The sequence below is a fragment of the Eschrichtius robustus genome, chromosome 8 (assembly GCF_028021215.1).
Source record: "Eschrichtius robustus isolate mEscRob2 chromosome 8, mEscRob2.pri, whole genome shotgun sequence".
Lineage (NCBI taxonomy): Eukaryota > Metazoa > Chordata > Mammalia > Artiodactyla > Eschrichtiidae > Eschrichtius > Eschrichtius robustus.
In genome coordinates this window covers 9,853,290-9,879,160 of record NC_090831.1, presented here as the reverse complement: position 1 = coordinate 9,879,160, position 25,871 = coordinate 9,853,290, and the positions used below count along the sequence as shown (strand labels likewise).

Below are 25,871 nucleotides of genomic sequence, written 5' to 3'. Positions count from 1 at the left end.
AAAAAAGTGTTTTTAAAAAAGGGATAATCATCCATAATCCTACCCCCCTGCCTCCCAAAAGTAAGTGGAGCGTTGTGTTGGTATTGGTGCAGGGAGAGAGGCACCCTCATCCACTGCTGCTGTGAATAGGGCAGCCTCTCTGGGAGGCATTTGCCTGTATCCCATTCAGTGCTACAGCGATGGTAGCTCCCCACACATAGACAGGAGACGTGTAAGCACGTACTTATCCCACAGGTCCATGGTTCCATACCTGAAATCCCATAGGTGAGCTGCATTTCAGAATTTAGAACATTTTTTAGAAAGGTAATTTGATGCTTACAGCACATTAGATATTAGACCCCAGGAGGATCTGGGGCAGCAACACGAAATCAAACTCATTAATGCACTGAAATACATGACTATTCACAAGTTGGTTGAACAGTGTAAGTATCCTATTTATAGAGTATAAATAGATACATCTTGTCTGATCGGTTTTTGCCACCAAATGAGTTTGTCCCAAACTTACAGGAGAAAAAGAGACAAACACAGTAGGTTTTCAGAGCTTTGGGAGTCCTGAATTCCACAAAAGTGACTGTGGACTTATAGCAGAAAAATAATTGGGGACAATGTGATTGCCCACTAGCTGGGGAATGGATAAAAACACCGTGTTCGTTCACACAATGGAATGCTGTGACGCAGTTCAAATGATTGGACTAGATCTCCACGTAGCAACATGAATAAATCAAAAAAATGTATGCTGCATGAAAAAAAAAAACCTCATTGCAAAAGGATAGGTCAAGTGTAATATCAATTAAGAAAAACTTTTAAATGTGAAATAATATTATATGTTTACATACACAGAACTAAAGTTTTAAAACTTGCATGAGGAGGACACATGTCAAATTCAAGAGATGGATCAGGACCAGATCACACCCACGCCATCGCGTGCCACCTCCGTCACATCGTGTGTCCCTGTGGGTGAGATCTCATGGCCAGAGGGTGACCTGTCGTGGGCACTCCTGTGGGGAGAGCCGCTCCCAGGCCCTGAGGGGGAGGATGGGATCAAGGGACTCCCACAGAGGAGCCCTCGTGGCCCCTCAGGTCAGGGCCGGTGAGCTGGGACAGGGGCTCCGGCTCCATGAGAACTTCTGCCTATTGTGAGGTCAAAAGCTACCCAGGCCACCCTCGCTCTTGGCAGGATGTTCAAAGCCGTAGTTGACATAGACACTGTTGGCCGTGCTCGACGGGGCAGGGTGCTTTGAGCAGGAGGCCGCCTCGGCCGCAGCCACCGCCTCCTCCTGCTGCTGCTGCTGCACCAGAGCTGGGTTGACATCAGGCCCTGCAGAGGGACAGATACAGAGGACCACGGTCAGGGAAGCGGCGTGCTGGATGCGGGGCGCAGGCGTTTGCTGTGGCCTAAAAAGGAAGTTCCGGAGATCGAGAGCTAAGCCCTAAGCCCTCCACCTCCACCGCTGCCCCTCACCCCAGCCCTCGCTCCACCCTACGCCTAAAAGCCAGTAGCCGTTTCAGCCGCCATCCACGCCCAGCCCCTGGCCCACCTGCCTTCCAGTGCAGACCCCTGCCATCCGGGGATCTGGCAGGGGAAGCCCCCAGACGCCCATGGCCTGTGACTGCCACCCCCTCCTCTCTTCCTGGACACCCTGTGCAAGCGCTCCTTGCCGAGAGAAGCCATTCCTCACTGTGTTGTCAGACTCAGGTCAGGGAGGGGCCCAGGGGCCTCTGCGCCTGCCACTCACCTCTCTGTCAAGATCCCAGGCCACTCTGAGGGGGCAGGACCTGCGAGCTCCTTCCTCACTCCCAGCCACTCGGAATCTCCAAGGGGTGGCCACGACCTGTGGGACCTGTAGCTCCCCAACTGGGTGGCCCCTGGGGCTGTCCTCGCCACCCACCATCCCCAATACACTCTCCTCTTCCAAAGGGGGTCAGGAAGTTTCTACAAGATGCTGGTGCCTTGGGTAGGGGCGCTGGAGCTGTGTGGCCTCCAGATACAATGCATGTGACCAGCTCTGTGACTGGGGGTGGGAGTCTGTTTCCTCATCGGTGAAATGGGGATGAAAACATCACCTACCTCCAGAGGTGATAAGACGATTAGTGCACATATATTAGAGCACAAACACACCCTTCTGTAAATGTTTTCTCTAAAATTACCATTGTTAGTATTCCGGATGTCAGGGAATGGTGCAGCATTGAACTGCTTTCAGCTTGCCCACCGTAAGAGGGGGGATGCTTCGCCCTGCGGGCCCAGTTTAAATCTCTGTGGGGGTGGGGCGGTGGAATTCCCTGGTGGTCCAGTGGTCAGGACTCCGTGCTTTCACTGCCGAGAGCACGGGTTCAATCCCTGGTCGGGAACGAAGGTCCCACAAGCCGCCCAGTGCAACCAAAAAAAAAAAAAAATCTCTTTTGGGGGACGGGGTGTGTATATGACTGTACTCAACAATGAGGAAACAGAAATGTACGTGTTGCTGGTAGGAGTTTAAATGGTAAAACTTGCTGGAGGGCGTTAACCATTGGCATGCATAATCAACATTCACAGACCGGACTTTCTCCAGGAAATATTGGAGGATGAGGTCAAAGGTTCAGCCACAAGGATGGTCATCGCAGCACTGGCAATAGCATGGAAAGTCAGAAATAGTCTCATGTCCAGCAGCTGGGAGCTGGTTAGATGGATTGTGGCTGATCCACAGGAGAGGATATGTTTTTCGACTGCAAGTAGTCACCCATGAATGAGTCATGAAATCAATTTCGCAGATAACACCAGCATTTTTTTAAAAAATCAATGATAGACTAGAACAGAAAATATCCGAGGCTTCTCCGGCAGTGTTATTTTGTGAAATGCTTGTTCTACTCTGCCTGTCCGTGTCCGTGCCTGTACACATCACCTCTCAGTGTGATAACGTATTTCTTGCTGAAGGTCATGATCAAAAGTTCAACAGCACGCAGCACAGAACCATACGGCTACTGAAAGTGTTTGAAACACACATCTGACCAAGAAAAAAGATGTTTTCACATGTTAAGTGAAAAACTGCAGTTTTTCCAAACCAGGAGGAACTGTGTGCTCACAATTTGGGCAGTGACTGTCCCGGGTAAGCAGGGCTGTGTGTGTTCGTGGCATTTTGCCTGTGGCCTGGAGTCACGCGGGAGGGGCCTGGCAGTGTCAGAGGAGCCTGGGCACTCACCCACGTAGCTGAGGATGACCGGCAGGAAGACCAGGCCATGCAGCAGGCCCAGCACAGTGATGAGGAGGTTGAGACGGAAGAAGAAGATCTGGATGAGCTGCGCCTTGGCCAGGCCCAGGACGAGGATGCCAGGCAAGTTGGTCATGGCCACTCCTGCGAACACCTGGGGGTTACAGGTGGGCGTCAGGCTGGGCACAGGACAGCCGGCCAAGGACTACGTGAGGCAGCCCATCCACTCACCGCGCTGCCCATGGAGATGGTGGCCTCCTTGGCCCTCTCAAGCCGCGTGGGCTTGGTGCTGATGGCAAAGGAGCGGGTGATGTGGGACACGAACTCCACAGAGATGCCCACCGCCTGTGGGGAGAGAGGAGGCTTCAGACACAAAAGGGCGGGGGCAGGGGTCTCCACCCAGACCAGCGGGCAGCACCTAGACTCTAGAAAGAACTGGGGTCGTCCTATGAGGCCAGCACCCCTCCTGCCCTGGAGCCCCGACCCTTCGGCCAGCAGGTTACCGTCACCAGGTTGATGAGGGACACAGCATTGTAGCTGATATCCCACAGGGTCATGAAGCCCACAGTGTCCACCAGGATCATGATGATGGAGAACAGGTTGAGGAGGCCGGAGCAGACGTCCATGCCCAGCAGGAAGCAGCAGACGGCGAAGGTGGGCACCAGGCAGATGGCGAGCATGAAGAGCCCCTCAGGGATCACGGTCAGGTACTGCTCATAGAACACGTTGGTGATCCTGCGGGTCGCACAACACAGTCACTGCTCCGTGGCTTCCCACGCCCACTTCAGGATGAGCGCGCAGCTTGGGGAGGGTGTTGGGGGGCCTGGGCCCAGGTGCAGCCCGAGCCTCCCTGCTGGAGCCCATCCCCACCCAGCAGCCGCCCTCACCAGCCCAGCACCCTCGCCCGGGCCCACCTCCCTGCATCCCAGTGCCCAGGGACTCACGTGTAAGGGAAGACCTCGAAGTCTGGGTCGGTGCCCGGCACCTTCCGCAGGTCGGCGGTGATGTTGGCTGCGAGCGCCCGAGCTGCCCGCAGAGCCTCCGTGTAATCCTGAGAGTTCTTCAGCGGCTTGTGGTAGGCCATGAACCGCGAGGCTGCAAAGGTCAGAGCCTGTGCCAGGCGCCCTCAGAACCCCCAAGGGATAGCGCCCGGCTGGGTTCAGGGCTCTGCCGCCACCATTTGGGAATTCTTAATACATTTTGAGCAAAGGGCCCTGCATTTTGGTTTGGCCCCAGTCCTGCAAACTCTGCAGCTGGTCCTACTGCTGTGCAAGACTCAAGTCCCAGCCCTGCCTCTGATGGATAGAGCTTACAGAGATCTCCCAGGACTTCCCTGGTGGTGCAGTGGTTAAGAATCCATCTGCCAATGCAGAGGACACGGGTTCGAGCCCTGGTCCGGGAAGATCCCACATGCCGCAGAGCAGCTAAGCCCGTGCGCCACAACTACTGAGCCTGCACTCTAGAGCCTGCGAGCCACAACTACTGAGTCCATACACCACAGCTACTGAAGCCCACATGCCTAGAGCCTGTGCTCCACAACAAAAGAAGCCACTGCAATGAGAAGCCCAAGCACCGCAAGGAAGAGTAGCCCCCTCTCACCACAACTAGAGAAAGCCCGTGCACAGCAACGAAGACCCAGCGCAGCCAAAAATAAAATTAAATTAAGAAAAAAAGAAAAAGAAGAAGAGATCTCCCAGATGAACCCAAACGCTGCTCTGTATGGTTTCAAAACATGCATTGGATTCTTAAAATTCATTTAATTACTTTTCCAATGTACATATTCCTATAGGAAAGGACCAGAAAGGGAGACAGGAAAATGGAAACAGCTGACTTAACAGAGCTGTGCATCAGGGCACCCACTGGGTAAGTACAACAGTCATTCATTTAACCAGCTGCCCACTGCCCACATCTGGGTGTGACTTGTGCCTGAGAGAAAAGGATGTGGGTGGCTCCCAAGTGCGGCATCAGCCACTGAAAAGTCCATGAACGTCACACTGACCTTGGATTTGGGGGTGGGGAGAAGGAAGCAGGGCAGAAATGGGGTAAAGTCTGAGGATGTGGAGCTGGGTAACGTGACCTCTGAAGATAGGGCCAGGGCAATTAGAAGTCCCCCATAAGGGGAAGGAGGAAGGAGAGGAGGCTCGAGATGGAGAAGCTGTTCCCTGGGACTCGGGCCCCTGGAGCAGCTGACTCTGGTCTTCCCCTCCAGTCAAGGCCGTGCTTACCTAAGACCTGGCCATCTGGGCCCAAATTCACGGAGGTGCTGTACGCTCCCAGGCCGCTGCAGGGAGAAGACCAGAGCAGGTTAGCCAAGGATCGGGCCCCCTCCATGTGCCTGGCCTATGGCCACTCCCAGAGAACCCACACTGCCTCTTGCCCCTCTCTGCCCCCGCCTTGGGCGCCCACACAGCTGTCCTCCCTGGTGGAAGCCCCACCCCGGCCTACCCTTTGGGACATTTGATGTTGGGCTCATCGTTCAGGAACCAGGGAAGATACTTGTGGAACTGCTCCACTGACGGCCGGACAGACCCCGCTGTGGGTCTCATGCAGTTCTTCAAGCAGGCCAGGGAGTCTGCAAAGAGAGCAGGGGCTCCAGGTGGTGGCACCCCGAAGGCCAGGCAGCCCCCGCTCTGCCCGCCTTGTGGTCCATTCCCATCACGATCCCCACGCACTGCCACTGCCGCAACAGGCATGGGTACTTCTGGAGAGATTTGCAATTGTCTCTAACTATGGGAGGAGTTCCCCTGTCAGTTATGGAAACGGTTGGTACCTATGAGCAAGTGAGGAAGAGAAGTTTGGGGCAGAGAAACAGCCACCACGGGGCCTCCCCACTCCGCCTACAAGCGCAGCTGCTCGGGGGTAGGGCCACGTGCCGATCCCAGCTCTCACTCGACTCCCTCGGCATGTGAGCAGCAGCCTGCCCGGCGGGTGTGGGCACAACTCAGCAGGGGCCTGAGGGGGTGATTGCCTGGTGGGCCAGCTGGGCGTCCACACACACGGGTGCAGTCCCCCACACCCGTGCTCCAAGACGGGACCCCCCCCCGCCCCAACTGACCCTGCCGAAGAGCGCGAGGGGCTAAGAGATCCTCCACCAGTCCTCTCCTTTTTCTAGCCTCAGTTTCCCCAAGATGTAGTGGGCCCTGAGCCCCCAGAGGCCCCATACTCACTGACAGTCGAGGGGCAGAAATCATCTTTACTGGGGCCAAAGACATAAAGGCGGCAGCAGGAAGATGAAGACAGCCAATCAATGAAGTCGTCCACCCAGGAGGAGGCAGGGATGGCCAGGTAAGACCTGAGGGTCAGGGAGAGGAGGTCAGGGGACAGGACCACACAAGCAGGCTGCAGCGGGTCCTTCCTACGGTCCAACCTTCACTCTGGGCCTCCCCAGGCACATGGCAGCAGGTGGGCAGCAGGGCAGGGGAGGGGGACAGACAGGGGTGGGCTGGGGCACTCACTCATCAGGGAACTCTGTGGCGTACTGGATCTTCTGGGTTAAGGAGAAGTTGTTGCAGCCTGCGCTGGAGCAGATGGCGTTCAAACCTGCCTCACTGGAGAAGTTGTAGCCCCCAGTGGTTACAAAGTAGACCGGGGCCCCCACCTCAAAGTAGCGGTTCAGAAAGAGGAAATAGTCGAGCAGGTACGAGTCCTGGAACAGAGGACAGTCAGTGAGGCCAGGGCCAGACACACCCCAAGAGCCTCGCTCCAGCAAATGCTCAAGAGGTACACACACAGAGGTGCATGCTCACAGAGGTACAGAGATACGTGCTCACAGAGTCACACGTACGGTTCCATTACAGATGTACATGGTCAGAGGTGTGCCCATAGAGGTACACACTCCAAGGTACACACATCCAGGTATAATTACAGGTACATGCACAGAACACACTCATGGAGGTACATGCACAGAGCATCACATGCCAGCCTGCATGAACACACTCTCTGACACACACACAAACATATACACATAATTTTACCCCTTCTTATCATCCCCAGTTTGGTACAGCCACAGTCTAACAAGCTGGCCTGTGACCACAGACTGCACGGACATGCACTTGTAAACACCCATGTGCACACCCTCAAGGCCATGTGCCAGGCATCTGCATGGCCTGTTCCCTTCTCCTATAACATAAAACCTTAAAGTAACATCAGGGATGATGTTGGAATAGGAAGAACTAGGATTCCACCTCCCCACCTAGACTCCAACTGCACTGGCAGAATCTGTCTGATGTAACTATTTTGGAATTCTGGGGTCGATTGAGGGCTTGAAGATTCCAGAGAAAGGCTTGGATGGTTCTTAGCATGGTTCTGGCTACTCATCCTTTATCCTCCCAGCCTGAAGCAGGCAGCCATGCATGCATTCCAGGAACAGTTTGCACACAGCTTGCAGGATCCAGGGTAGGCTATAAGGCCCATCTCTTAAATATCAAGGATATGTGTTCTGATCACTCATTGCTGCATCTGATATCCGTAGAGCAGACACAGAGTCAGGCACCATTAAAACCTTCACCTCAAGCTGAAGTTACTTCCAAGATATTTAAAGAGCAAGTGCTTGATTTATTGTTTTTCCCCTTCATATCTCCCTTTTCTCCTTTTGAGAGTGAGACCTTTAAGAAACATGACACTCAAAATCAACCACAAATACAGGGGAATTTAAACAGTCACTGCACATGCCCAGGGAAAGGTGAAGGCTCAGAAAAGACCTGTAAAGACTTTAACTTTACATCTCAGGCTGATCTCCAGGACAGAGACATCAGTAACAATTAAGTTTTTAAAAATAAATAAATAGGGCTTCCCTGGTGGCACAGTGGTGGAGAATCCGCCTGCCAATGCAAGGGACATGGGTTCAATCCCTGGCCCGGGAGGATCCCACATGCCACGGAGCAACTAAGCCCATGTGCCACAACTACTGAAGCCCATGCACCTACAGCCCGTGTTCTGCAACAAGAGAAGCCATGACAATGAGAAGCCCGCGCACTGCAATGAAGAGTAGCCCCTGCTCACTGCAACTAGATAAAGCCCACGCACAGCAACGAAGATCCAACACAGCCAAAAATAAAAACAAATAAATTTATAAAAATAAATAAATAAATAAGCAAACCCTGGGGAAGGAAGAGAATCTGATCTCTAGAGTTACTGCGGACTCTCAAATGTCCATTTTTCAACAACAACAACAACGAAAATCATAAAACATACAAAGACTCAGAAAGATATGGCCCATACCTGGGAACAAAAATTAATCAACAGACACCATCCCTGAGAAAGACCAGACAATGGATTTATTAGACAGAGACTTTAAAACAACTATCTTAGAGATGCTCAAAGAGCTAAAATAACATATGGACAAAGTCAAGAAAACAATGTATGAACAAAATGGAATGATCAATAAAGAGAAAACATAAAAGAGAACCAAAAAGAAATTCTGGAGCTGAAAAGTACAATAACTAAATAAACAACTCACTATAGGGATTCAAAAGCATATTTGAGCAGTCAGAAGAAGAATTACCAAACATGAAGATAGGACAATTGAAATTATCAAGTGAAGAAGAGAAAGAAAAAAGAATAAAGAAAAATGAACCTGTGGTACATCATCAAGCAGACCAACATACGCATCATGGGAATCCCAGAAAGAGAAGAGAGAGAAAGAAAGAGGAAGAACAATTATTTGAAGAAATAACAGCCAAAATTTCATAAATCTGATAAAAGATATGAATATAAACATCCAAGAAGCTTAATAAACTCCAAGTAGGATAAACTCAAAGAGACCCACACCAAGGCACATTACAATTCAACTGTTGAAAGATAAAGACAAAAAGTGAATTTTGAAAGCAACAAAAGAGAAGAAGCTTATCATATACAAAGGATCCCCAATAAGATTATAAGCACAGTTCTTATTAGAAAACTTGAAGGCCAGAAGGTGGTGGGTTTGTATACTCAAAGTACTTAAGGGGAAAAAACTGTCAACCAAGAATCCTACTTCTGGCGAAACTGTACTTCAGAAATGAAGGGAAAATTAAGGCACTACCAGATAAACAAGTGCAGAAGGAGTTTGTTGCCACAAGACCTGTCCTGCAAGAGGCACTAAAAGGAGTCCTTCAAGTTGAAATGAAAGGATGCTAGAGTATAACTCAAAGCCATATAAAGAAATAAAGATCACTGGTAAAGGTAAATACATAGAAAAATACAAAATCTAGTTTTATTGTAACTTTGGTTTGTAACTCCATTTTTTTATTTCTACATAACTTAAGAGACTAATACATAAAAAATTATTAGTCTGTGTTTTTGGATACACAGTGCATAAAGATGTAATTTTGTGATAGCAATGACTGAAAGGAAATGGAAAGGAGCTGTATAGGAGCAGATTTTTTCTATGTAATTCATGTTAAACTAGGATAAATTCAACAAATTTTAGGATATTTAATGTAATCTCCCTGGTAACCACAAAGAAAATAGCCATGGAATATACACAAAAGGAAATGGGAAAGGAATTTAAACATTTCACTATCAACTAAACAAAAAGAAGATAGTAATGCAGGAAATGAGAGACAAAAAAGCTGTAAGGTATATAGAAAACAAATAGCACAATGACATAAGTAAGTCTTTCCTTATCAGTAATTACTTTACATGTAAATAGACCACTCTCTCCAAAAAGAAGTCAGAGGTTAACAGAATGGATAAGAAAAACATGATCCGACTACATGATGTCTATCAGAGACTCACTTGATATCCAAAGATGCCCACAGGTTGAAAGTGAAAGTATAGAAAAAGATATTCCATGCAAATAGTAGCCAAAAGAGAGGTGGCTATCCTACTACCAGGTAAAATAGACTTTAAATCAAAAAGGTTACAAAAGACAAAGAAGAACATTATATATTAATAAAAGATTCCATAAAGCAAGAGTAAGTGTGTATAAACAGTTACACACCTAATGAATGACCGTCAAAATCTATGAAGCAAAACTTGATAGAATTGAAGGGAGAAGGAGAAAGTTCTACAATAATAGTAGGAGAGTTCAATACTCCAGTGTCAATAATGGTAGAACACACAGACAGAAGATAATTAAGGAAACAGAGGACTCAAACAACACAATAAACCAACTAAATCTAACAGACATATACAGAAACTCTGCCCAACAACAACAAAGTACATATTCCTCTCAAATACACATGGAACATTCTCCAGGATAAGCCATGTGTTTGGCCACATATTAGATCTCAACATTTAAAAAGATAGTTATCATATTATGTATATTCTCTGACCACGACTACATGAAGTTAGAAATCAGTAACAGAAGGAAAACTGAAAAATTCACAAACTTGTAGAAATTAAACATCACACTCTTAAACAACCAGCGGGTCAAAGAACAAATCAGAAAGGAAATTAGAAATTTACAGATGAATGAAAATGAAAACACAACATGCCAACACTTATGGGATGCAGTGAAAGCAGTGCTAAGGAGGAAATTTATAGCTATAAATGTTCACAATAAAAAAGAAGAAAGATCTCAAGTCATCATCCTAACTATACAACTTACAGAACCAGAGGAAAAAACCTAACTAAACACAAAGCTACCAAGACAAAAGAAATAATAAAGATTGGAGCAGAGATAAATAAAATAGAGAATAGAAAAACGATATAGAAAATCAATGAAACCAAGAATTGGTTCTTCAAAAAGTTTAACAAAATCAACAAAGATTTACTTATGTCAACTAAGAAAAAAAGAAAAGACTCAAATTACTAAATCTGAATTGAAAGTGGGGACACAACTTCTGATTCTACAGAAATAAAAGGAATTTTAAGTAAGTACTATGACCAATTGTATGCAAACAAATTGGATAACCTAGATGAAATGGACAAATTCCGAGAAACACAGAGCCTACCAACACTGTGAAAAGAAGAAATAGAAAATCTGAATAGACCCATAACTAGTAAGGAGATTGAATCCATTTTCAAAAATCAACTCAACATAGAAAAGCCCTGTACCTGATGACTTCACTGGTGAATTCTACCAAACATTTTAAGAAGGATTAACACCAATACTCCTCAAACTCTTCCAAATAATTGAAGAGGAGGAAACACTTCTAGCTCATTCTATAAGGCCAGCATTGCCCTAATACCAAAGCCAGACAAAGACACTACATGAAAGACTACAGACAAATATCCCTTATGAATATTGATGAAAAAAATCCTCAACAAAATACTAGCAAATTGAGGTCAACAATATTTTAAAAGGGTTATACACTGTGACCAAGTGGGATTTATCTCAGAATTCAAGAGTGGTTCAACACATGAAAATCAGTCAATGTAGTACACCACATTAATAGAATGAAGAGAAAATCACATGATCATCTCAACTGATGCAGAAAACACTTTTGGCAAAATCCCACGTCCTAGGAATTCCCTGGCAGTCCAGTGGTTAGGACTCAGCGCTTTCACTGCTGTGGCCCGTGTTCGACCCCTGGTTGGGGAACTAAGATCCTGCAAGCCGTGCAGCATGGCCAGAAAAAAAAAGAATTCCACATCCTTTTACGAAAAAAAAACCTCAGAAAAGCAGGAGTACAGCAAAGTTCCTCAACATGATAAAAGCCATAGATATGAAAATCCCACAGCTAATATCATACTCAGTGGTGAAAGACTGAAAGAATTTCCTCTAAGATTGAGAACAAGATAAGGATGCCTGCTTTCACCACTTCTATTCAACATAATACTGGAAGTTGTAGTCAGAGCAGTTAGGCAAGGAAAAGAAATTAAAGACATCTAAACTGGAAAGCAAGTAAAATTATCTCTGTTCATAAAATACATGACCTTATATACATATGTAAAACTCTAAAGATCCACCAAAAAAAAACTGTTAGAACTAATTCAGCAAAGTTGTAGGTTACAAAATTAACACACAAAAATCAGTTGTATTTCTATACATGAGCAATGAGTAATCCAAAAAGGAAATTAAGAAAACAATTCCATTTACTATAGCACCATAAAATACTGAGGAATTTACTTCACTGAGGAGGTGAAAGACTTATACACTGAAAACTACAAAACATTGCTGAAAGAAATTAAAGAAGACAGAAATTGAAAGACATCCAATATTCATGAGCTGGAAGACTTAATATTGTTAAGATGTCAATAGTACCCAAAGCAATCTGTAGATTCAATGAAATCCCTATCAAAATCCCAATGATTGGGCTTCCCTGGTGGCGCAGTGGTTGAGAATCTGCCTGCCAATGCAGGGGACGTGGGTTCGAGCCCTGGTCTGGGAAGATCCCACATGCCACGGAGCAACTAGGCCCATGAGCCACAACTACTGAGCCTGCGTGTCTGGAGCCTGTGCTCCCAACAAGAGAGGCCACGATAGTGAGAGGCCCATGCACCGCGATGAAGAGTGGCCCCCGCTTGCCGCAACTAGAGAAAGCCCTCGCACAGAAACGAAGACCCAACACAGCCAAAAATAAATAAATAAATTAATTAATTAAAAAATAAATAACTAAACACAGCAGCAGCCAGAGTGATCCTTTTAAAAAAACAAAATCCCAATGATTTTTTTGCATAAATAGAAAAATCCATCCTAAAGTTCATACTGGAATCTCAAGGGACCCCAAATAATTAAACAATCTTGACAAAGAAGAACAAAGTTGAATGACTCATATTTCCTGATTTCAAAATTTACCACAAAGATACAATAATCAAAACAGTGTGGTACTGGCACAAAGACAGACACACAGACCAATGGAATAGAACAGAAAGCCTAGAATTAAACCCTCACATATATGGTCAAATGATTTTTGACAAGGGAGCCAAGACCATTCCCACCAACAAATGGTGCTGGGGAAACTGGATATCTACATGCAAAAGAATGAAGTTGGACCTTCAAAAATATACACAAATATATATAAAAATCAACCCAAAATGGATCTAAATTTATGAGTTAAAACTACAAAACTCTTAGAATAAAACATGGGGGAAAACGTCAATACATTGGATTTGGCAATGATTTATTTTTTGTTGTTTTGTTTGTTTGTTTGTTTGTTTTGGCCATGCCACAAGGCTTGCGGGATCTCAGTTCCCCAACCAGGGACTGAACCCGGGCCCTGGCAGCAAAAGCCCAGAGTCCTAACCACTAGACCATTAGGGAACTCCTGGCAAAGATTTATTCTTGAATATGACACTAAAGGCACAGTTAACGGACAGAAAAATAGACAAATTAGACTTTATGAAAATTAAAAACTTTGGTGCATCAAAGTACACTGCCAATAGAGTAAAAAGGCAACCAAGAGAAATGAAGGAAATATTCACAAATCACATATCTGATAAGGGATTAATTATCCAGGATATCTAGAGAACTCTTAGAACTCAACAACAAAATCCAACCCAATTCAAAAATAGACATTTCTCCAAAGGAGCTATACAAATGGCCAATAAGTACATGCTTAACATCACTAATTGTTAGGGAAATGCAAATCAAAACCACAGTGAGATACCACCTCACATTCATTAGGATGGCTATTATCAAAAAAGAAAGAAACAAACAAACCAAAAAAACCCAGAAAACAAGTGTCAGTGAGGATGTGGAGAAATTGGAACCCTGTGCATTGTTGGTAGGAATGTAAAATGGTACAGCTGCTGCTATGGAAAACAGTATGGAGGTTCCTCAAAAAATTAAAAAATAGAATTGCCATATGATTTAGCAATTCCACTTGTGGGTATATACCCAAAAAAATTGACAGCAGGGTCTCAAAGAGATATTTGTAAACCCATGTTCATAGCAGCATTATTTCACAATAGCGAAAACATGGAAGCAACCCATGTCCATCAACAGAAAAATGGTTAAGGAAACTGTGAGGTACATGCATTCGTATACATATGAATATTCTTCAGCCTTAAAAAGGAAGAAAATTCTAACACATGTTACAACATAGCTGAACCTTGAGGACATTATGCTAAGTGAATTAAGCCCATCACAAAAGGATAAATAACATATGATTCCACTTGCATGAGGTACCTAGAGTAGTCAACTTCAGAGACAGAAGGTAGGATGGTGGGTGCCAGGGGCTGCGGGGAGGGGATGGGGAGTCAGTGTTTAACAGGGACAGAGTCTCAGTTCTGCAGGATGAAAGAGCCATGGAGATGGATGGTGGTGAGTGTTGCACAACAATGTGAACGTACTTAACGCCACTTAAAAATGGTTAAAATGGCAAATTTCATGTTATGTATATTTTACCAGGAAAAAAAAAATTGAAAGAAATAAGTTTTATAACGTCATAAGAAACAAACAAATCTCCCCCAAAGAAAAATAAACCAAGGGCATAAACAAAACCTCAGCTGGGTCTTGCAGCCCATCACCACCTTCCTTCTCGCTCATTGGCTTGGCCCACCAGGCCCCTGATACCCGTCCTGGGGGCACTGGGGAGCTGTGAGCAGCTCTTCAGCCCTGTGAGCAGCCCCCAGGGCCACCATGGGTGGCAGGGTCATTCTGGACCCTTGCTGGCTTTGCTGCCTCCTCTGGCTCCCTGTGGTGGCTCGAAGGTGCCGTCCTGGCTGTCGGCTCTCCTCCCACCTCATCTTGCTTCCAAGGCCAGCACCACCTGCAGATGGCTACCCAGACTACTCATCCCAGGGCTCCTGCCGGCACCCGGACTCCCATCACCCCACCCAGGGTGGCCCTGGATGTCCAAGCCCTCATGATGCTCTCTCTCCCCTGGAGAGCGGGCACGCAGACTTGCTCTCCCCCAGCCACCAGCCCACACCACCTCTGGTTGCACATCCAGACGAGCCTCTCCGATGTGTGCTTGCTGGCCCCAGCCTGGCAGTCAGCACCCTTCCCCACCCCCGACCCCCGGCCTCCAGCTCTCGGGCTCTACCCCCACCCCTCCCCACACCCAGTCACTCCCACACCCAGGAAATGCACCTGGATGCGCCCCAGCCTCCCACGGGTCCGTGCCGTCACCCTCGCTGCCTTCCTCTGCAAATCCCACTCATGCTCAGACGCCCCTCGATCTCTCCTCTGCCCAGGACCCTCAAGCCACAGAGGTCTTTCCTTCCACAGAGCCCCCGACCCTCACTGTCTTTCAGAGGACAGTACAGTGACATGGGCTGCTGCGGGGCCCAGGCCTGAGGACGTGGAGTGCCCAGCAGAAGGCAGGTGCTCCGCAATCCTGCCCTGACAGTCATCTCGATCGGCTCCCACGGCCAGCCCCTCGGGTGCCTGGTCGTCTCCCTCTCGTGGCCTGGGGCTGGCGCTGAGCTCCTGCGCTTTCCATACGTGATGTGGCTTCTCTTCCCAGCTCCACGTGGCGAGCGGTCCCGCACTCCTACCACGCCCCTGCTCCATGCCGCCCCACCCGCTGTGTGCTGCTGACTCTCCTCACGTCCCTGGGGACCGAGGGCAGGGGAGGGAGGACACCCACCGGTGGCCCCAGGGCCCGCTCACCTTGGGCAGGGCCAGCTCCTGGTCCAGCCCCACTTTGACGTAGCACATGAAATAGAGACTTGCTCCAAACGTGGCCAGGAAGAGCAGCAGCTGGGGAGGGAAGCACCGTGTGAAGGCCTCCCGCCCAGCAGCTCCCCAGGCTGGGGCTGGGCGGGGTCTCGTGGGGAACATTCTGGAGTTGGGCAGACTTGAATCTCAGCCTCCCTCTTGCTTCAGCTCCTGGACCTGGGCAAGCTGGACACCCCACCAAAGATGAGGGGCGAGGCGAGGGTCAAGGCTGAGCAGACCCCGCCGCCCCGGGCACTACCAGGGCCCCTGTCCCCGGGTGGTGCGAGGCCCCCCCAGCTTCCCCTCCGTCCCCAGTCACCACAACCACACGGGTGAACCGGTGCAGCAGGAACGGGACGTAGAACTTGCGGAAGCATCGGAGCAGTAGCCCCTCGTCCTGGCTAGGCGGGGGCAGCTCCCGGGCGCTCTCGCAGCAGCAGACGTCCAGCCGGGAGGCCTGGAAGGAGGCAGGCGCTCAAGGTGGCCCCCAAACAGACCCCGGGGACCACCTCCCTCCCATGGGGCGGGAGAGCCACCTTCCGCAGGTGGCCTGTGCCAGCACCGCCCAGTGGGGACACGCCACTGTGCGTTGCCTTTATCTCTATCTTCTACCTTGATAAAACACCTTTGAATTTGGCACCATCACGGAAACAGGAACTCCCTCCCTGTCAGTCTCTCATTTATATTTTGTCATGACCTCGTGTACTTTAGGAGGTTTGATCATATTCCCCCAAATTACCAAAACGAAGTTACTTTGGGACATTGGGGACTACGTGGCCCAAACATTCCAGCACTCTGTTGCCGCGCTCAATCCCACACGCTGAGCCTTTACTTCTACAAAGTAAAGCCACCCCAGCCCCAGCCAAGATGGGGGTCCCTTGGTCTCTCCACCTCCCCTACCTCCTGCCTCCTGCTGTCAAGGGAGAGCAGGGCCACGAAGGCCGACATCTGCAGCAGGAAGTCGAGAAGCACCGCAAAGCCGGAGGTCAGGGCAAAGGTCCGCACAGCTGGCATGGGGGTCAGAGCTCCTGGTGGGGGGAGGGGACCAGGGGTGAATCTCAGGGCCCGGCACCTGCTCAGATGGGTACAAAGGGAAAGGAGGCTGCCAGCCTCCAAGAACTCCCAGTACCTGGTGGGGAGGGGCTGCCCCGGCTCACCTAGGAAGAAGCAGATGGCCTCGGAGAGGCTGCAGAGCAGCATGCTGGGGGCCACTCTGCCCAGGGCTCGGCCGATGTGGGCCTCCCGTCCCTCCCCAGGCCTCCGTGGCAGTCTCTGTGTGGGGACAGCAGGGACACGGTCAAGATCCGGCCAAGGGCTCTGTCCCTCGCAGGCCAGCAGGGAGCTGGCACGTGCCACCCACTCCCCCAGGCACGGCCGTCGCCTGGAGACCCAGCCAGGCCTGAGGAAACGGCTCCACCCTCCCCAGTGCGAGCAGACCCTGCCGACACTGTGCTCGGCCATATCTTCCACTTCTCAGGGTCTGGCCCAGAGAAATGCTTGGCACGTCTGGGGATGCCCATGGCATCCTTGCTCTGACCCATTGTGGAACCCTAAATGTTCACTAACAGGAGAGGCTAAATGGACCCTGACTTGTCCTTCCATGGAATGCTACCTAGTAGCACAAAGACAGAGGTGGCTGTATGTGGAACAGAGAAGAACAAACCCGACTCCATATTGGATCTCTAACCTTTGTGCTCTGTTGCCTGTGCTTAGTCATGCTGGCTCTGGATCTTTTGTTAAGGAATGTTGCCTATGGCCTGAAATATACATGATGGCCCATTCTCAAGGCTCTGACCCTTAAAGATGTAACACTTTTCCATTCACATAGAGATAAAAAAGTTGCAAAGCAGAGTCTAACATTTGTCTTGTTGGAGGTTTATAGGAACATTGTGAGCAGACCTATGTGGACAGCTGCAAGAACAAAGGATTCCTGACATCAAAAAGTTTGTAACAACCAGCCACACCCCCTCCCCTTTCAGTATAAAAGAAGCCTAAATTCTAACTTGGGTAAGATGGTTCTTTGGGACAGTAGTCCACCGCCTTCTCAGTAAGCTGGCTTTCCGAATAAAGTCACTATTCCTTGCCTCAACACCTCGTCTCTCGATTTATTGGCCTGTCATGCAGCGATCAGTATGAGCTTGGGCTGTGCTGTGTGACACTCTTACCAGACAGTATGTGGGGCTGACAGAGAGCAAGTTCAGGTGACACAAATGGTATGAATACCTTTATGTGAAAGATAAATAAACGCAAAGCACTGTTTTCTACAGGAATTGTACACATGGACATCAGCGCTTAGGAAGAGGCAGTAAGAAGCCCAGCAAACCCATGCAGGGCTGCACCTGGGCATGTAGGGGCAGTTGGGGGTATGCAGAACTCCTGCCCCCTTACCTGGTACTCGAGAACAAAGATGAAGATGTTGTCGGCCCCCACGGCGAGCACCAGGAAGGGCACCACTTGAAGGATCACCAGTGAGGAGGGGACACCCAGGTAGGAGAAGAAGCCCATGGAAGCCATGACTGCGCCCAGCACCACAGCCACCCCGCCCAGGCCCACCGTGGCCTTGGAGTCCACCTGCAATGGGATCAGGCTCAGCCTCCTGGCTGCAGGGCTGCCCGACGTGCCCCCCACCTGAGTTAGAGGAGGGCAGAGGGCAGGCTTGCTCCATGCTTCTGCGTTTTGGCCGCTGTGCAGAGCCGTCCTCCCAAGGGCGGGCCCTGTGAGCCTGCCACTTCTTCCTCAAGCATGCATTGTAAGACAATGTAAATATGAGCTTTGCATTGGCACAAGTTGGGGGTGGGGTATTGTCAGGGAGCAGAATGAAAACTCGCACGGCCTTTTGAAACAGAACACTTCAAGAAGTATCACCCTTTGGGGAAGCCACTCTGGGTGTGTCCACTCTGCCGTTTTGAAGTGCTCTGGAAAGCAGGTTGGAAAGGTTCTAAGCACCCTGATGGGCCATCCCACCCTCGCTGCTCCCCTCACTTCTCACCAGTACTCGGCGCCAGCTGGAGTAGCTGCCCAGGGCCAGGGAGATGTACAAGAAGATGACAAGGTAGCTGACAGCGAAGATGGGCAGGTCCTCGGCTGTTGTGCTGTTGATCTCATCCTCCAGGGAGCGCTGTGGACACACACCCGACCAGCCCCACTGACCCAAGGGCTTGGCCAGCGGGCACTGTGTGCGTGAGCCACTGTGAGCCCCGGCAAGGCTGCGAGAACAGCTGTCGCATCACCCCATCCCCCTGGGCAGGCAGACGCTAGCTAAAGGTCACTCAGGAGGGGCGAGGACATGATGGGGACACAGGACCCCACCCAGAGCCACTTGAACTGTCCTCCCCAAAGCCAGGGGAGCCTGCAGCGCCTACCTCCGCCATGAATGCGATCTGGAACACACCAGCCGTCCGACGCTGGAAGGCTCGCATCTCCTCCAAGAAGGCCCCCTCCCAGAGCTTAGCCTGGGCCAGCCGGGGGTCCCCAGGAGGGTAATTGTTGAGGGAGAAGGTCAGGATCAGGGCCTCCGCCTCAGAATAGTCCTTCCCTGGAAGGAGAAATGCTCAGCTACCCTCCAACCACACCTCTGCTTTCCTCCCCGACCCCAGCCTCACCCGTTTCCCCTCCCCCTCCCCTCCCCATCCAAGTCATTGTCGAATGACTACACCCCACTTCCCTCTCTCAGCCAAAGGCAAAGCCTATGGGCCCAGGCACAGAACGAGAGAATCTGAGCAGGGCTGGGAGAAGATGAAGGGGGTGGCAGAGGAAGGACACAGGATGGGCAGGTCTGCAGCCACCCTCAGGCGGCAGGAAGCCCTTTGCCACTCCCATCCTTCTGCCCTTGACTCCTGCCCCGTATGTCCCCTCATTGGCCTCCCGGGGGCCACCCAGCTTACCTTTGTAGCCCCCCACGGCGAGGAAAGGGAAGATGGGCGCCCCATAGTCAGCCATGCAGCTCAGGGCAAGGGCCGTGCCATCTTTGTAGGTGAGGGGGGCGCTGGAGGGAGAGGAACGCACCTTTCCTGATCCCACTCCCATCTCCGTGGCCCGGGTGCCCCACCCCGGACCCCTAGCACCATCGCCTGACCCTGTGGTCAGAACATTTCTGGGCCCAATCCAGAGTGAACTGGAGCTCCCTGAGCGGGGCCTCAAGCTCTCTCTGCCCTCACCCCAGTCTCACCCTCCCGGCTCCACCATCATGTCCTCCCAGATGCGGCAGGTGGGTGAGCGTCACACACGCTCCCCTGGGGTGGGGGCCGGAGTCTGGCACACAAGCCCCCCGGGTCCTAACCACCAACAGAGCCACGCAGGCCTCACGCTGCCCTCAGCCTCCTCCTCCCGCCAGCCCAGAACCCTCCAGGCCCAGAAGTGGGAACTCCTTCTTTCCTTGGACAGCGTACCAGCCCTGCAACCTTGGGCAGGTCTCCATGCCCTCCACTGAGCCCTTTCTGCGAACACATGACACGTGCATGGACAAAGCACTCATTGTGAGCAAGTGCGTCCATCAGTCACCAGCTGGCTGGGAGTGCTGGTTGCTGTGTGACCTTGAGCAGCTCACCATACCCCTCTGAGCCTCAGTTTCCATGTCTCTGAAATGGGGATAATCGGGCCACCCAAGAATTGTTGTGAGCATCCAAAATCAAAGTAAAGCCAACTCGAGGACTGGAAACCTGGGGTCAGAGCTTCCTCCCTGACCTGCCTGTTCTGAGGGCCAGCCCTGGGGCTGAAGCACAGACTCTGGGAAGCAGCCCAAACTTGGCTCACCTGAAGCGTGGGAGCCCTGGCTCCCCCGTCCAATCCAGAGATTCTCAGGGTGGCGTGGGGGCCTCGGGAGCCCTGGAGACCCTTTCAGGGGTCTGCAAGGTCAAAACTATTTCCATAATAACACTAAGATTCTGTTTGCCATTTTTACCCTTCTTCGATCTCGAGTCTGTGGTGTACAGACAGTTCACTGACATGGCTCTAGTTTCCATATTGCAGCTAACATTTAAGAAAAGATCACTTGGGGACTTCCCTGGTGGTCCAGTGGTTAAGAATCCTCCTTCCAATGCAGGGGATGCGGGTTCGATCCCTGGTCAGGGAACTAAGATCCCACATGCCAAGGGACAACTAAGCCCACGCGCCTCAACTAGAGAGAAGCCCACATGCCGCAACTAAGACCCAACGCAAAAAAGAAAGAAAAGATCACTTGCTGAGCTTTGGTGACGTATCAGAGAAAATCCACAATTCTCTGGAAAGGCTATTACAACACTCCTCCCTCCTCTGGCTACACGAGTGTGTGGCCAAGAATTCTCGCTGAGCTTCAACCAACAGGCCAAACACAGAACCAGATGCCAGGATCCAGCATCTTCTGCTAAGCAAGACCCTAAAGAGATTTGCAGAGGTGCAAAACAATGCTACTCTTATCACTCCTGATATTTTTGGTACAGAAAATACCATTATTTTTCATTAAAATATGTTATTTGTGGTAGCACGTAATGGGCCTATTATTGTTATTTTTAAAGAATTAAGAAATATTTTGTAATTTCTCAGTTTTACTTTCTCACGTGGTAAATGTCAGTAGATATAACCTCTATCCAAACCCAAGCTCTCTGGAGTCCTCGGTCTTTTGTCAGAGTGTGAAGGGACCCTGAGACCAGGCGTTTGAGGACCTCTGCCCATTCCAACCCCAGAGAGCCTCAGCGGCTGCCTGCCCACCTACCTGCTCCCCTCCAGGCTTGGTAGCTCTCAGACCTTCGCTCTTGGTCCCAAGGCCCAATGCCTTCACTGGCCTCCTGTTTGCACCACGGCAAAGTGGACACAGCCGGGGACAAAAGCCCAAACAGCGTGAGGGGGTGTAGCTGCAGCCTGCACAAGGGTACCCGGCCCAGGCGAGCAGGACCTAAAACCAGCCCCGGCCCCTGCCCTGGCCCGGGGCACCTCACGGGCTACCCATGGCCCTGCTGGCCTGCATCCAGGCCCAGCACAAACGCAAAAAGGAAAATAACGAAGCACACCCACGAGCAGGGCCTTCAGATTGCTCTGCGACCCTTAGACCAGGAACATGCAAGGATGAGCCCTATGTCAGGAGCGCTGCAGAAAGACTGCGTGGAGGCTCTCTGATGGTCAGGTGCAAACCAGCTACAGTGAGCACGCACCCCACTTAGGGCGTGGGGGCCGGAGAGGGAGCACGGAGAGAAGCGGCACGTCGCCGCCCCTGCGACCGAGACCCAGAGCCACACGGGGCCCCTGAGTTTGGGCTGTGCACCTGGCCTGGGCTCCAGGGGGCCCACGCCAACCCCAGCAGCCATGCCCTCGAGGACTCACTTGGCGCAGTAGAGAAAGTGGTCCTTCCAGTCTACCTGGGAGGTCTGCCCCGACAGCGTCTGGTTGGCCGTGAGCAGCAAGTGCGTGCGGTTGTTCTGGAAATACTGCAGGAGGCTGTTGACGCAGCAGTCGGAGAGACTGGCGTTGTGCGGGTTGAGGGGGGCGTAGCAGGTGTCCCGCAGGGAGACGTTACGCTGCTCCTCCGGCGACCACACCTGCAGGTGCCGCAGCCTCTCCTGCAGCTCCAGCACCTCCAGCAGCAGGTCAGAGGACAGGATCCCACTGAAGTTCTTGGGCCCCAGCAGCAGGGAGTCATACCTGTAGCGGGGCCGGTTCGGTGCCGTCAAGAACACCTGGTTGGTTCGGAAGAAGGGGCCAAAATACTTGTCGTGGAATGCCTTCTCGCTTCGAGCTCGGCTGCTGGGGGCTGACCACAGCTCCACGGGGTCTGTGGTCAGTTCTGTAAAAGCCAGGCCCCCTGCCATGGGCACCACCACAGCAGCGGACACCACCAGGACGGTCACTGGCCACGAGGCCACCCACGTGCCCCAGCGCTGGAAGCACTGGCTGAGGACTGTGTGGGTGGAGAGGCTGAGCCGGTGGGCCAGGCCGATGCTCGCCTTGGGGTTGGGCGTCTTGCGTTGGCACCACTTGGCCAGGCGGGGCCACAGGAGGAAGGCGGTGAGCAAGGCGAAGAGAGAGCAGAGGATGAGGATGAGGACCAGGCTCCCTTCCATCCGGCCCAGGTAGAAGGTGGGGTCCAGGGCCTGGGGCCGGGCGATGACGGGGCAGGAAGCAGCGCAGTCCTGGCAGGAGCAGGCCGACGCGCCGTAGCCCTGGGACCGGTTGCAGGGCACGACCTCATCGTTCAGAAGTTGCATCACGCTCCCCTCGGCCTGGCTAGGCTCCCACAGGTGAAAGGTGATGTCCAGGGGTGCCAGGCCGTTCCCCGTGTCCCCCTGGAAATTGAGCCAGCGCTGGGCGTTGCAGAGGGCAGAGCCGTAGACACCGCACATGGAGCCCACGGCCAGCGCGGCGGCCGCAGGGATGCGCACGCGGCTGCAGGAGTCGTAGGTCCGCTCGGCGAAGCTGCGCTGGTAGAAGGCCTCATAGGCCACCACCGCCCGGGGCTGGCTGCCCCCCTTCCCGGCCACCCGGGTCACGTTGATGAAGAGGCTCTGGTTGGAGCTGCAGGTGTTGTGACAATGCAGGCTCACGAAGTTGTCAGAGCAGGCCGGGCAGCGGGTGAGGAGGGCCTTGGTGACCCCCAGGCTCATGTCCAGGGCCACCAGCTGTTTGGGGGAGCAGCAGGCGTAGGTGGTGTTGGGGCCGGTGTAGAGGCGGGGACAGATGCTCTGTAGGAGGGTCAGGTGGTCACCCGTGACGTGGCGGGCAGGCGTGTTGTCCAGGCAGGACACGTTGGCCAGTGAAGCCAGGCTTCCAGACACCTCCGGGTTCTTCCCGCACTCGTCGTAGAAGGCGCAGTATCCGGGCTGGTGTATGGGCGTGTACAGCTCGCTCTGGGCCTGTGGAACAGGGCAGCGTCACCCCGAGCCCCGGCGCCGGCCAGCACCTCCGGGTAGCTGATGGGGCAGCGGGCAGCCAGGACAGGCGTGGAGAAGGAAGCAGAGCAGGGCGGGTGAGGGGTGGATGCCAGGCAGGTCCAGGATGCCAGGGATTCCGGGGGGAGCGCTGGAGAAGGTGGGGTGCCGAAGCAGCACGTGAGGCTCCCAGTGGTGTCTGAGGGTGGTGAGCGGATGGGAAGAGCCAGGCCTCCACCCTGAGCGACAGGGTCACTGAAGAGAGAGGTGACCTGGCACATCTGCCTTTAGCAAGGTCACTCCGGAGGGTAAGGGGACAGTTGGGAGAACGGGGTCACCCAGGAGACCCCTGGAAGCCACTGTGTGGTCCTGCTGAGAAACAAGGACCTCTGGACAGGTGGAGGGCTGCTCCAAGGGGCCGTGTGGATGCAGGCCCTGTGCACCTGGGGCACCATTGCCGTTGCTGTCAGCTGCCACCGTGCCCAAGCTGCAGCCAGGGCCCCTCTTGGAGATTCTGAGCAGAGCTTCCCCTGCCCTTACCTGCTGGGGGCTGAAAGCCTTCACCCACCTTCCCAGGCGTGCAAATGAGCAAGAAACTTGAGAGGCAAGACCTCCTCCCAAACCTAGATGCTAAATCCTCATTAGGTGATTCTCCCCTTGAACCCATGCCATCAGCACCCGGGGACTGGATCCTCCCTTAACCTTCCACCAACCGTCTTAGGCCAGGACACCCACAGCGGACCAGGAATGGGAGGCATTCAGTCACACCCAGCCCAGCTACCCCCTGCTCAACGCTTGTGTCCATCTAACCCCGCGACCTGAAGACTTGAGCAGCTCAGGACCCTCGACCTGCACCCGTCCTCTGGGGAGCCTGGGATCCCTCTTCTGTTTAGAAACTGCCCCCTCCCCAGACCCCAGGCCCTCTCTCACTGTTGCCAAGCAGCCCCCTGCCCGGAGTGGACATAGGGCCTGGGACTCACCAACTTCAGGAGCAGGGCCCAGAGCAGCCAGCCCTTCAGGCCGACCTCCACCATCCTGGCACTGGGAAGGGGTCAGAGGGTAAGTGAGGCCAGGACTTGGGGACAGCCAAGGGCTGGCTCCTGGCAACACACAGAGCTCACTGCGGCCGTACATATACTAAAACTGGGGACGGCCTACGAGGCAGCTTCCCTACCCGGGACAGTGTCACCCGATTGAGTTGGGGACCAATGGGGCTGAGCCCTGCACCTCCCGGGGCTTCCAGCTGGTTAATGATCCACCTCACTTGTCCCTCCCGCCTTTGGCTCCACCCTCTCAGATGAGCCTCCAGGGGTGTCCCCTTCACCCACTTCCCAAAGTGACCAAGGCCAGAGGGCTGAGCGAGCCGAGACCTGCTGTGAGCTCCCCAAGTGGCCTCTGCTGCAGGAGGTCCCAGGCCCAGGGACAAGTGGGAGACGTGGCTGGGCCTGGGCACCGGCCCTCCGAACCTCTATTCACGCCCCCAAGCCCCAGCCTCAGACCCCCCAGTCTCCCCAGCGCCCTCTTGGGTCCAGGCCAGCTCTGGCTGGGACACACCCTTGCACTGTCATCCTTAGCAACTGTTGTTAATTAATATTAACAACCCGATAACAGAGGGGGCAGTTAGGGGTGGAGTGACACAGTGACAGTAGTCTCCTCTGGGCGGAGGGGCAAACACCAACTCGCTGGGGTCTGACAGCGCACAGAGACCCCAGGTGCGACGGGTACACACAGCCTCGCTCTTCCGCCCCAGACCCCTCCCTTATGTCCCGTGCCCGGGTCTGTCCCCACCAACCGTGGAGGGGCTGAGTGTCGCTGGGAGCCCCAGGCAAGCAGCCCCGCCCACCCTGGGCCCAGGTTACACTTCATTCACCTTCCGCTCCTTCCAGATAGGGAGCTCTGAGGCCTCCCTTGGGCTCTCCCTATCACCAGAATGGGTCAGACCTTGGCCCCCATGCCAAGGCTGAGCAGATAAGCGCAGCCCGTGGGGACTATCTCTCATGTGGCCACCTGCCAGAGGCAGCTGCAGGAAGGAAACTGCTGTCTCCCTGGTCTTGTGTTTGCTTCATAGACCCTGGCCTGACTCAGAGCGAGCCACCCAACACATACAGGGGAAGACAGAAGCCAAAAGCGGGGGAACCAGACGCCAAGGGGGGTTGCCAGGGAAGGTGCAGGCAGACCCCTAAGCCCCCAGTCAGCCACGGTGGAGAGGAGAGCCAGCAGCCCAGGGGCTGCCGTGTGCAGTGACCTCCATCCTGCAGCTCCCGGGCCCCGCCCCCATACACCCTGGCAGGCAGATGCTGGGACTCCAGCTCCCACCTAGGGACTCTGTCCTCTCTCCTAGATGTCTTTTCCCCGAAGCAGACGCTGAGGCAGGGATTC

At 52.4% G+C, this 25,871-nt stretch overlaps 1 protein-coding gene across 2 annotated transcripts; it reads right to left on the bottom strand.

The window, feature by feature from the left end:
• Window positions 1-841: 841 nt before the first annotated feature.
• On the bottom strand, window positions 842-24,526 carry NPC1L1 (NPC1 like intracellular cholesterol transporter 1). 2 transcript variants are annotated; one of them, XM_068550300.1, is made up of 19 exons: window positions 24,473-24,526; window positions 21,952-23,477; window positions 19,542-19,642; window positions 19,020-19,192; window positions 18,647-18,775; window positions 18,046-18,228; window positions 16,815-16,929; window positions 16,558-16,685; window positions 15,977-16,114; window positions 15,610-15,699; window positions 6,641-6,831; window positions 6,353-6,477; window positions 5,631-5,757; window positions 5,411-5,466; window positions 4,130-4,280; window positions 3,689-3,920; window positions 3,417-3,530; window positions 3,177-3,339; window positions 842-1,318 (listed from the first exon to the last, which is right to left on the bottom strand). In XM_068550300.1, exons 1-19 carry the CDS (start codon window positions 24,524-24,526, stop codon window positions 1,143-1,145), a joined length of 3,972 nt encoding a protein of 1,323 aa, XP_068406401.1. In that variant the 3' UTR covers window positions 842-1,142. The 2 variants fall into 2 exon arrangements, with proteins under 2 accessions (XP_068406401.1, XP_068406402.1); XM_068550301.1 differs by lacking the exon at window positions 15,610-15,699 and having other exon boundaries at window positions 6,641-6,783.
• Between the last annotated feature and the right edge of the window lie 1,345 nt (window positions 24,527-25,871).